The sequence below is a fragment of the Numida meleagris genome, chromosome 4 (assembly GCF_002078875.1).
Source record: "Numida meleagris isolate 19003 breed g44 Domestic line chromosome 4, NumMel1.0, whole genome shotgun sequence".
Classification (NCBI taxonomy): Eukaryota; Metazoa; Chordata; class Aves; order Galliformes; family Numididae; genus Numida; species Numida meleagris.
In genome coordinates this window covers 23,048,867-23,061,543 of record NC_034412.1, presented here as the reverse complement: position 1 = coordinate 23,061,543, position 12,677 = coordinate 23,048,867, and the positions used below count along the sequence as shown (strand labels likewise).

At 43.4% G+C, this 12,677-nt stretch overlaps 1 protein-coding gene across 2 annotated transcripts in view; it reads left to right on the top strand.

Moving 5' to 3' along the window:
* Nucleotides 1-12,677, top strand: part of NGEF (neuronal guanine nucleotide exchange factor) — a 45,246-nt gene that overhangs the window by 3,896 nt on the left and 28,673 nt on the right. For both annotated transcript variants that reach the window (XR_002437707.1, XM_021393462.1), the window contains exons 2-3: nt 5,071-5,418; nt 8,901-9,015. Coding sequence is in view for 1 of the 2 variants with exons in the window: in XM_021393462.1 (XP_021249137.1) it covers nt 5,181-5,418; nt 8,901-9,015 (353 nt within the window). In the remaining variant the exon portion in view is untranslated. The remainder of the gene's footprint in view (nt 1-5,070; nt 5,419-8,900; nt 9,016-12,677) is intronic.

Below are 12,677 nucleotides of genomic sequence, written 5' to 3'. Positions count from 1 at the left end.
TATTTTCAGTCATTATTTTTGAATCAAAAAGAATTAGTTAACAGCAGAAAAGATAAATCACACTGGCAGCAGAAAAACATGTAGTTACTGAGTGTTACTCATTAAGTGTATATTGATGTATATAAGCTAATTAAGACAGAGTAGCTGCTATAAACAGTCAATTTTTCATTCAGAGGGAGTTGTGTGAAGACATATCTGCTCCTGTTATATGTAAGTAGCCATTTATAGGATACACTCACTTTTTATCTATGTTTACACATGTATACTTCTACCCATAGAAGGTCCCACCATGCCCAACTTAATTCTGGAGACATTTTTATATCTAGCCAGGCCGTGTGACTCATTTGTAGCTGTTTTTAATGTACTGGTTTCTGTTTCTAAGCCTCGTTTTCTTGGTCTCATAGTGTCTAATGCACATGGCTTTGGAAGCTATATTAAATGAATCCAACGTATTTTAGTGTCTGAAGTGTTTCTAAAACAGGTTTTCTGTAGCATATGTGCAAGACATAAAGGTTTAATTGTCACAAGCGTGTAATTAACTGCATAATTCTCTCTTGGTTTTGCTTGCTATAAATATGGTACCATCACTAAATCGTGGCAACAAAGCCATTTTGTTCTACTTTTCACCTGAAGGACTACTTCAGAATCTGAGTAGTTGTAGTTTGATGCTGTTAGGAGTGGTGGTAGAAACATGTAGGGCCAAATAATGTAATATTCTTTCAGCCAGCATCCCCAGACTTATTGTCTACTTTTCTCTGGCTTCTGCTGTGAACCTCCTTGGTCTGTTTCTCACTTGCTGGTCAGTCTGTCCCCATGCTCCTCTTGGTTTCTCCAATCCCGTCCCTTAATTAAATATTACCTCGGCCTTGCACCTAAACAGTTCAAATTCTTTTGTGAAATGTCATGTACCTTTGTTTTGGACAGGCACACGTATTTAACTGTCTCTTGCAGCTGTTTGAAATAAAGGGTTGGAATTGTTGTCAGTTCTAAGGAGGGCTATCCCAACCAGTAACAAGGAAAACATAAATATGTGCATACGATAAAAAAAAAATGGGACGTGCGAGAGTGCCTGACTGACAGCAGTTTGAAGGCTGTGTGTTAGCTTGAACCACTGATGAGGCTAAATGAATTCACAGCTACATCTGCCAGAGCCCAGGGCTGAGTCTGTGAGCGTTGCTATTCCCCTGACTCTGACAGAAATATCTCCCAATGCAAACAAAGGCCTGAGCCCATGTGGAGCCCCAGTGCCTTCAGCAGGGCCCACCCACGGATGGCACTCCTTAAAGGATTGGCACCCACGTGAGCAAGAATGGCAGCAGATGAGTAAGGCTTGCTGCTGGATTTTGGACTGTGCCCCATTCCTGTTTTAGCCTCATTATGATGCAGAGTGAAATACTTGAGAGATGACATTTCACTCTGCTCTTAAAGAAGAGGAAGAGAGGAAAAAAATCAGTGCCTCAGACATGAGCAAGGATGTCATGGGGGACTGGTGGTGGTGGGAGGCAGAGGCTTATTTTCAGTTTGCAGTAGGCTTTCAAGAGAATTAAAACATTTTAGAAAGAAACTGATATGATGTAGCAAAATAAGAATGCTCAAGCTGTATTTAAAGAATAAATATTAAAGAAGCCACATTCACCCTGGAGGTTGAAGACAGTCCTAAGAGAGCTCCATCTGGCTCATCAGATAGGCAGGAAAGCTGCATCAATGTGCAAAACCTTCCAGATGAGGTCATTAATTGAAACAAGCTTGCACACATAAAAAGGAAGAAAAGATGATAGTTCTCTTGACCTTCTACAGTACAAAAACACTGCAGCCAAGACAGTAACTTCTGCACTGAGCCCAACACTTCCCATGGAGCTATACATAATTTAAGTGGGCATCCAGTCTCCATGTCAGAATTTAAGGTCACAGCAAAACGAACACACCGCTACATGATTCACTGCAAGGGTTCACTGCCCTCTGTGCTAGAACACTCACCTTCCTTCTGCTCTGACACAATCCTTGCATGTTTTGTGTGCCTACTCAGGCATATGAATGCTCTTGTCTCATCCTTAGTGGTAGGGATACATTAGACAATCAGATAAAGGCAGTTCATTTTCTGTCACTGTACATCCCTATGCAGAGAATATGTACAGTCAAGTTGTACTCGTACATGTTAGTTCTTGCTTCAAAACATCCGTGCATTGCATACCTGGAGACTTCAGGCTATCTCTATTACTGATCAAGCAACCTCCCAAAAGAGGCAACAGCACTGCAGGACTCTGGCAAATGAAGCATTTTTCATTTCAAAATCACTAGGCATAAACTAAGCATATACTAAGCATAGTACTTAAAACTTTGCAGTCAGATAATAACCTTTGCCTTAGTTTTAAGGGAAATAACGTATCGGGTGATTACCCAGGGCAACATATTATGAGGGGCAGCAATATGGTTGTGATCCAGCTGTTGTGGTGGAGCCCTGCAAGACTGCTGCTGAGATTGGTGTCATGGCGTGGGATGAGCAAAATAGAGAGACCATCAACCAAAGCTCTCGCTCTGTGCTCAACCTCTTGCACTGAAAACACGTGCAAGCCCAAAGAGCCATGATCTCAGGTTTCAGGGTGCATCTTCTGCTATGAAAAACAGTTGTATCATTCATTAGATATTCCTGGAGGTGGAATTACATGTGTGTCAAAATGCATATCTCTAACATTGCTATACATGCATCAGTTGCTGTTTTTTACTGTTGTCATCTTTCACTCCTCTACAACCTTTTCCCTGCAGTCTGTTGCCTCTTGAACTACAGGATAGAAAGTTTGCTTTCAAAGCAAATTCAGCTAGATCATGATGCTGCAGCAAGACACGATATCAGGATATGATATGAATGTAGTTGCGATGAGTTATTCCCATGACGAGACTTGACACTCAGCTGCCTGTGATGCTCAGAGGTGAATACCTTTGTCAAAAATTAACCACGAACACTCAGACAGGGATAGCTGTTGTCCACACCTGCTTGATTCATTCCTTCTCTGATACTGAGTAGCTTGACTGCTACCAGAATAATGTAACTTTGAATGTATCCTTGAAACCTATTCCTGTTTTTAACACGCATAAAGCAATTGCAAGCCAGGACTTTCTGATTGACATACCATGAAATGGTTTCCTAACAATTTCTTAGAGTGTCAGTTGTGTAATGAAAAGCATTGTCTTCAAAATTATGTTGTCTTCTGTCATGCTTATTAATGAAAGAAAAAATACATACATTCTTTATAGCCACCACAATAAGCAAATCTCCCTTCACTCCTACCTCTCCTAGAAAACTGGGAAGCCTTTCCCTCCTCCACTGTTATAATCACTTTTGGCCAACCATTTTGCTTGTTAGGCACTGCTTGGTAGCCCAACAGTACTCCAGCTGTTCAGGATGGATGCTCTCCATTCCTTTGACAGATAAAAATAATGCATTCTGGCAAAGATGATTGCACTGGTTTGACAGTGCTACCAAACACATTGTTATGGCTTTGGGTAACCCAGCGGAGGGATTTTCACTTAGCCACACAGGAAGCTCCTTCTCTGTCAGAAACCTCTCCATCCATGCCATCTGAAGCATACAGGAACTTTGATATAGAGAAGATTGTCACAGATCCAACTCCTTGGGTAGTTTATGGAAGATATGTGAATGACAAATAAGAGGTTGTTCAAGTTTATCATTAGGAAGGGTTATATGTGCAATATTAGTTGTGGTCCAGTTAACTGAAATGCTTCCATTACAGTTGCAAGGATCAAGTGTTTGGGGCTTCAGTTTGGGACAGGGGGAAGCACAGTTAGAAAGGCAAGTGAAAAGAAATAGCTTCTTTTTTCTTTTCAAGCTGTCCCCAACAGTAGCTGTTTTTATGTTGCTGTTCTACTGAGCTACAGAGACAGAAACAGACTTAGTGAATCTCTGTACCTCAGTGTAATTTACAAACCAAACTTAACACCACAACCAACAAACAAGTCCTTCATACACTTCCAGTAACACTGGAAGTAGTCCCAGAGCAACCACCGTCTCCAAACAGCCCTGAAGCTGTGGCAGAACTGAAATCAGGGTGTAAATTTAGCAGCCATGAGCTGCACGCTGTGGTTCAGGTTATGAAAGGAAAAAGCAGAGTTTCTGATCTATGGAGCCAGAAGGTGAAACAACCCAGGCCAAGTGCACGATTTCACATTGTGACCCATCCTTTACAAGGATCCTCAAGAATTTTGGAAAGCAGAAGATTTGCAGACGATGTCGAGGCTTACTGGAGTGATCCTAGGGGCAAACAAAAGAAAGTTTGTGGCACACATGGGTTCACGGAGATTGACCCAAAACAAAAACTGATACAGTATATATGATACTGATACTGATACTTTGCCCAGAGAGGTTGTGGATGCCCTCTCCATAGAGGTGTCCAAGACCAGGTTGGATAGGGCCCTGGGCAGCCTGGTCTAGTATTAGAAATGGAGGCTGGCAGGCCTGCCTGCAGCACGGGGGCTGGAGCTTGATGATCCTTGAGGTCCCTTCCAACCCAAGCCATTCTATGATTCTATGATCCAAGTCTGCACACACCGCATTGCTACCTTCTCTTTTCTACTTTCATTTCATAGCAGTTAAGGACTTTTCTTCATTTATCTGCACTGCAGGAATGAGTATTGTTAGTAAGTGTTAGGAAGCCACTCAGCCCTGTAAAACGCATTCATTCTTCTATTTAAGTGCGTGGTACGCAGATAATAGGCGGACTAACAGAGCTATCTCTTTGGATTTTACTTTATATTCCATAACATTTTCATCCTGGCAAACAAGAACTTGGCCATTAGGAGTACCTGCTGTAAATCAGCTAGTAATCTACTGCTCACAAAGAGAAAAAAGGGTGTGGTCAGCAGTGGAGCAAATACAGCACAATGATGAACACATAAAAGAAATGTTCAAGGTATGGGATGGTCTCCTTACTCACAGTGATATCAGAAAAAAATCCAGGAAAGTCCCCCATACCCTAAACAGATGAAGCACTGCAACCTCTGGACGAGCTAGGATATTTTCTTCTTTTTTCATGTTTTGCTCTGTTTTGTTTGTAGGTTTCCAGCTCTCATCCAGATAAAGCTGATGGAGTTGTGGACACTACCTGCCTGCTGTTGCTCTGCTGCTGATCCATCCTCTCGGCTGCTCTAGACGAGATCTGAAAGCCATGGATGGGCACGGAGGAGAAGCCGCCGGTGGGCTCCAGCAGGGTATTTCTTGGTCATTTTCAGTCTCTGAAGGTGAGGAAGAGTCAGAAGGTACTGACTCAGCGATCCAAGAGGGGGACTCGCACACACACTACATTGCCATTCAAAGAAATTCCAAATACTATCGGTCCATGAGGCTGCCAAACAGATCGAAGAGAAAGACTGCAAGGGAAGCAATGCATGCAGGGCGCGCTGCAGGTGAGTACTGACCCAAACAACCTTAAGCTTCCTTTTTCCATTGAGATTAAGAACTACGGGAGTCAATGAGGTTAGGAAAGCAACAGTGAAAATAGTGAGCAGATTCAGAGCTCAGCACTCTACAGAACACCCTGCTCTATGGCATGGCTGGCAGAGGGGTGCCATCCTTCTTTGCTCAGCCTGGAATTGCAAACTGGTTGGTTGTTAAAACGAGCTACATGGGGAAGAATCTAAACAAATCTGCGACTTTGCTTTGCCACCGCTCTGCTAAGAGAGTCATAATTTAAACAGGGAAATAAGCTGTCAAAAAGAGTAGGAGCTTCTTTAGAATATAGAAAGGACATATTGAAAAAGTGGGATCTACACAAGTCATTGTATGGCAAGCTGAATGCCATGTGGAGTAAATAGCCAGCAAAGGCAAAGCAGTACACTTAGGGACCAAGCCTGTGGAAACTGCAATGAAGTGAGCAAGACTTCTCTGAAAAGTGCTGCCACCTCTCACTGAAGATAGCTCTAAGTGACACTTACAAGCTCTTTGGACAAGGAGGCTGAAATAAGAGAAATACCGCCCAGAACATGCGTGCACTGAGGCATGGCTCAAGTACAAGCTGAACAAGCTGGCTAAAAGGCTTCCAAGGGAATGGCATGGAGCTGCATCAGGGGAAGGATTTGGGTCAGGGAAAGGCTCTGCTCCAGAGGGCAGTAGGCATGGTACAGCTCTAGGGCAGTGGGCACAGCCCCAGTGCTGCAGCTCAGGGAGTGCTGGGACACCGCTCTCAGACACAGGGCTTGGAATGTGGCCAGCCCTGCGTAGAGCCAGGAGTTGGACTTGATGACCCTTGTGGGTCCCTTCCAACTCAGGATGCTCTGTTCTATGAGCAGTACAGAGCATGGCTGCAAGGCGAGACATTCACTGAGCTGGCACATTGTCTGAGCAGCTGTCTGTGAGAGAAATGAGAGAAAGTTATGAGAAGCTGAAAAGAGAGCCAGGAAAGGAACTATCTCAACACACTCAGAAGTGCTGCTAACAGGGCTGCAAGCAAAAGCTGAGAATAGCTGTAATTCAAACTCTAGATGAGAGAGACCTGGAACTGCGAATACAGAACATGCACTCTGCTTGGTCATCTAGGTTTTCAGAGAAACTGAATTTTATAGCCTCTTGTAAATAAAAGGGATTGCAGTGAAAATACCTATTCCATCTTGAGATTATAAACTTATAAATAATCCTCTAGACTCTGAACTTTGGCTAACTACATGAGTTAAAACAATATAACAATATTTCTGATGTTTGAGTGCAATGCAAGACACAAGGACTGTTACTTTGTTATGCAGTAGTAAAGCACATCAGTTCAGCCCCTGAAAGCAAACCAGGGTCTCTAAGAAATCAAAGAACAGAAATCCTACACCTCAAAATAAAGGAGGCCTGGGAAACGTCCCCAAGAAAATAGGTGTCTCCTGCCTGCCTTGCCAAGGGAGCCATGCTATTTCAGCAGTACAAAGGCCCATTCAACCCTGTGGCAAGGACGGAAGGAAAGTTCCCTCCCTTCTCCAAGTTTCCAAGCAGACAGCAGCAGAGCAAAGAGCTCCTGTTTAATATTCTGCTGCTGTTGTCAATGAGGCTTGTGGATAAACTGAGCACTGCTGATGCCAGAGCAGACCTGCTCTCCACCCTGCCAGTGCCGCAGCAGGACCCGAGCAGAACTGTCCTCTCACTGCTTTCCCAGAGCACTGCTGCAAAGCAAGCTGAGAAGAGACTTGCCCTCTCTCCGGATCTCTGAGCATCACAGCATCCAGACTGCTGCTGAGGAGGCCCCTGCTCTGTTAGCTGCAGCAGGACCAGCGCACAAGGACACAGCTTCTTCATACATCTGCAGCATCACAGCATCAGGACAGCAGCACAGGAGGACATCCCTCCTGTCTGGCCAGTGTCACTGAGGAAGGACAAACTAAAAGAAAGACTTAGCAGCTCGTTAGAGCATCCACAGGAGCTGACCTGCGTTTCTCTCCCACATATTCCCTGTGTTACATCTGCGGCTTTTTCTTCCATATCTGCAATTGTTCAGCAAGACACACTGGAAACGTTTTTTTTCTCCAGTTCATACAGCAGAACTCGGGCTATGAGCTATAGCTCTTTCTCCAGTACAACTGTAGCAAGTCCAGCTTTTAAACTCTGCTAGGATTGTGTAAGCAGCTTTCTCCCTCTACTCCACTGACTCCATCCCCTCTCCCAGAAACTGGACAGCAGGGGTTTTTACAGCAGCCTCACTTGTAGCAGGAACTTCTTCTGACAGCACTTGCTGACGTGCATGGAAACGAGGGATGGGTGAGCTCTTTTATCTTGACTTCAAACCCATTTGAACAGCAGCTATCCAAGAGCTTGACTCAATCTCAAATGCTAACCTGTTCTCATTTTACATAGAAAATGAGGAGAGGAGAGGGGAAGGAAAGAAGAAAGGAAGAGAGGGAAAAGTACAGGGAAAAATACAGGGTAGGATACCAAACAGGAGAAATAAAGACCCAAGAAATGAGAACAAGAAAAATAATCTAAAAGCATATAAATCCAGCAGAGAGAAAGGCTTTTATATAGGCACTCTTTGCACCAGTCTGGCTTTGGCTTATAGCCTAGGAGTTGTAAAATATAATAGATTCTTTCCTTTGAATGGAAAATTTGTTTGTGTTTTTTTAAGCAATCTCCTCTGACGGGAGGCTGAATGTTTTAAGTATTCAAAAGGCAAAGAGAAAACTGAAGCTAGCATTTTGTAAGCCTTTGGCACTGTTTGGAGCAGTTAAAGAGTCTGGATTTCACCCTCTCCATCTGAAAATCCATAGCACTGATTAAAAGGGTGTGGCAGAAACCAGCTTCAGTTAGTGTTGACCTGACTGTGCTGTCACCAGTTTGAAATGCAAACAGAATTATGACTTAGACCAAAATATTTCTAAAAAAAAAAAACCAACAAGGCCATTTATCAGCAGGCCTCAAACAACAGGAGGTTTCATTTGAAAAGTGAGATGCATCGCCTCCTGCCAAGTACTGCAGTAATAAGCCATGGACTTAACACAACTTTGGCTCCCTGTGAAAGGACTGGAGGTTCATCTGAGGAAAAGTAGAGAAGCAATTAAAAGTAAAGCTCCTGTCTCACCCAAATCTAGCCTTGATTTATCCAGTAAACTGAACATTTACTGTGAAAGCAGAGCAGTAACGAAGTCCTGACTCGAGAAACAAATATCAGCAAGAACTGGCACACACAGCTAAACATTTTTTCCTTAAAGAATTGCACTGAAAATGCTGGGGCCCAGTGTTCACTGGTCAGAGAGCAGAACACAAGCTGTTGACATTTGTGTCTTGCTTGAAAAGCCAAACTAAAATGTATCTTTGTGTTCCTATTGCCTTTGATATAAGAAAACCACTACCTACAGTACAAGTGAAGATGACCCTTAAGAAAACAATTTTTACACCCTCTTGGCTTTCTCTTATGTCACAGGTTCACTCAGAAACAATGAGCCTGACAAAGAGCCCCTGAACGTTTTACCTCCTAAGGGATTGCCAGCTCCAGTAGACTGTAATCAGACAACTTTAGAAGAATTATTGATCCAAAGGTAAGGAGTGCATGCTCCGGGTATTCACTTCACTTGCACTGAAGATACAGAGTGGTGACAGAACAAAAATGCTTATTTTTGAAGACCAGTTGGACTAAGCTATAGCTACCAACCCATGCCTTCTAATCTTGGCTTGTAGTGCTGTTTTGAGTTTTGTCGTTATATCATGTAGTACTAGAGCTGTGGTATAGAGGTTCTTATCAGCATGAGTTTGGAGAAAAAAGTGAAGGAGCAGCGGGGTAACAGGTAACAGGAAGATAGTGGGAAAAATTTCAAAAAGGAGAATGTGATTTAGGATCACCCAGTGGCATAAGCAAAGAGGGGATGCTACCTTAAGAAGCTTGGTGAGAGAATAAGGAGACCCTGCAGGCACTGTCTGATGGAACATCCCAACATAAGGATGATCCCATTCTCAGCATTCCCACAGGGCTCTCCTGAACGTTGGTATGCAGCCTCATACAGAAGACAGGCTTTTGTATTTGAAGAAATAGCTACCAAAATGTTTTCTAAGACATTTTGATTTTGTGTTTTCCATTTACTTTCAAGAATTGATAGCCAATAGGGGTCTTCAGTGAGGTGGTCTTCTCTGGTCAAAATCCCTCAACAAAACGGGAAAAGCAAAAGGCCCTGATTCCATCATCAATAAAGAGCAGGGCCAGGGGAGCCTGATAGGCTTGATGCCAAAGGTGAACTGCAAGCAGGTCCAAACACAACTGACAAGTACAGGCAAGATTTGCATACAGAGTGGTAATCTCATCTGCAGTGTCTCAGAGGTGTTATGTTTCAAGGGCAGACAAAAAGTTTACCTGCATCCCTGCTCTCTTACCACTGCAGCTAGGCAGAGGGATGAGTAGCTACCGAGCCTTACAGTTTCTAATTCACAACTGAGGTATTCTCCCCAAATCACTCTACAGCTCCTCGTCATTTGTGTGTATAATCACAAGGTGATCCCTACCTGTGCTATAGAAGATCAAGTTGATAGCACTAACACTTGCCCTCTAAAGGTACATGCATTATACTGCATGGTGTGCTCTTATTACTGAGCCAAGCTGTACTGCCATAGGCACCTAGTGTACCTTTCCTAATCAAGAAGACTCCAGTGAAAAAATTTAGCCGAACTGTCAAGTTACAGTTGAATAAGTTAATTGCCCTGGCTGAAATTGATTGCCCTTTGGCATTAAACTGAGCATAAGAAACTAGACAGCTACAGTCTGCTGAGATGTCATTGTCATCTGTCTTCCTCTCCTTGCGGCATAATCATCACTGTCAGCCTCTGACATCCTGACACTGCCACTTAGGCAGCTCTGAAACATGCACAGTCTGATTCACCCTGCAGCTGGAAACAATGAGCCTGTGCTGGGAGTCAGTCTTTATCAAAGGTGCTGCTGTGCACAGTGCTTGACAGGTCAGTTCAAGTTCCAAGTCATGTGTCTGCTAAAAGCAGGCAGTGCTGCTGAGTGGCATTGCCTTGAAAGGGAGCAAAGAAATTTGACAGAGAACGAGACCAGAGTTCTGGCTCAAACTGAGCTCATGTCCTCCTCCTCCTTTCTCTAAAAGATCAGCTGTAATTTGTAAGAGAACCAGCAGAAATTTGCATTGTGAAAAACCTGCAGCACTCTAAGGGCATTGCCATTATTTGCAATAATCGCTATCCTCCTACTTCTACAAGAGAAAACAGACCATTGTGCAGAAAAGATATCCAAAATCTTAGCAGTGATCTCAAGAAATGCATTTAGTCTCTCCTTGAAAGGAAAAAAAAACTAGTACCTCTCAGTACAGAGTTCTGAAAGCAGAAGATTGTTCTGGAGAAAGGAGAGTATGAGTACTTCTGAGCAGAACACTAGGTTCCCAGGAGTGAATCATCACGGTCCTGAGGGCAGGTGGGACATCAGCGCTGCATCTCTTCACACTCAGCAGTGTCTTGACAGCAGCTGTATAAATGCTAGGGCTGGGCAGGCTCCATTCCTTCTCCTTGCATGAAGATGCCAGCAGGTCTGACACAAATGTGTTTGCAGGTAGGGATGTCACTTCACATGTATCCATGCTACAGAATTTAGGGCAGAGAGTAACCACAACTGGGAAACGTAGTAAATGGTTCAAGAAAATAAACATTTCTTTAAAGTGAACTCAGATGGGATATGGATTTTAACACTTTGAATAAGAAGTAGCACTACAGACTCCTTCAAACCCACCAGTGATTTCAGTCTACGTGTCATCCCAGATCTACCCTACCAAGTGCCATAAAGCACTTATTTAGAGCATTTTTATGCCTAACAATTCTCAAATTATTCTTTCCTTATGACCTTTCTCCCTGTGACCTCCAGCTCCCTCAAAAGCACTCTGGAGTTCTTCACAGCATCCTGTGGCTCCCTCCCAGTCTGCCACGTTGTACAAGTATCCAAACCTCTCGCATAATGATCCTCTTCCCGACTATTTGGTTACCTTTCCCTGCACATCTCAGTGCCGAGCTTCTAGCACAACTTCTGTTCATCAGCGGAACCACAGCCAAAGACCTGGAAGGAACTAAGCTCACAAAAAAGCTTCCCTTTCATACTGCCATCAGTCCTTCCAGCTTCACAGTGGCAGCAGTTGTGCAGATTGAGATCACAGAAAACCACTGCTGAAAAACACCCACCCAGGGAGTCCATCCATAACTGTCAGCCTCAGCCGAAAGCGGCTCCCACTGAGAGCAGAAAATTAGTCATTTCAAACCCCAGAAATGAGATCCACCAATCAGTATCTACCCTATATTATCAGCTAATAGGTTTGTTGACTTCTCTTCATTTCTAATACAATACAGATGTTTTATCAGCATGAGTGTATTATTGACCTACCATTTCCCACTGTGTCAGATGCCAGAAATGATACATATTCATTGTGGGCCACTAGGTACAATGAAGAAGAAACTCAATGTGAAATCTCATGTCACAAAGCTCAGTGCAAGGTCACTGATTTAACAGTTCAGAGAAATCCATTTCTTTAGGCTGACTATGAAACCTCCAATGCAGAGAAAAAAAGGATCATCTGAAATAGTGGATTACGTTTGATCTGAGCTAACAGAATAGAAGCACTACAACAGTGAATACAGCTACCTTCAGCAGAGAGATGGGATCTAAGGGATAAACTCTTGCAAATGGATATCAGAAAGAAACAACTATTTATGTAAAACAGTGTCACACTCCGAAGGACCGTGTAAATGTGGGTTAGCTTTCCACAGCACAGCACTGCTTGTCCTGGGCAGCAGAGGGCACTGCTTATATAGTCTGCTTTAACCAGAAAGAGGGAAGAGCCTCTAGAGAGGCTGAGACCTGCATTGCAAGAGGTCGTACTCGATTTTCCTTCTAATTATGAAATGAATTTCGCATAGTCACCTCTTTACATGTTGAACAAGTCTTTGTCACCCCATACTTTTTTTTTTTTTTTTTTGCTTTTTAGGAATAGATGATTAATTTAGGCTGGACATTAGGAAATACTACTTTTCTGAAAGAGTGGTCAGGCGCTGGAACAGGCTGCCCAGGGAGGTGGTTGAGTCACCGTCCCTGGAGGTGTTCAAGAAAGGTTTAGATATAGTGTTGGGAGACATAGTTTAAGTGGGGTTGTTGGTGGTAGGTGGATGGTTGGACTAGGTGATCTTGTAGGTCTTTTCCAACCTAGCTAATTCT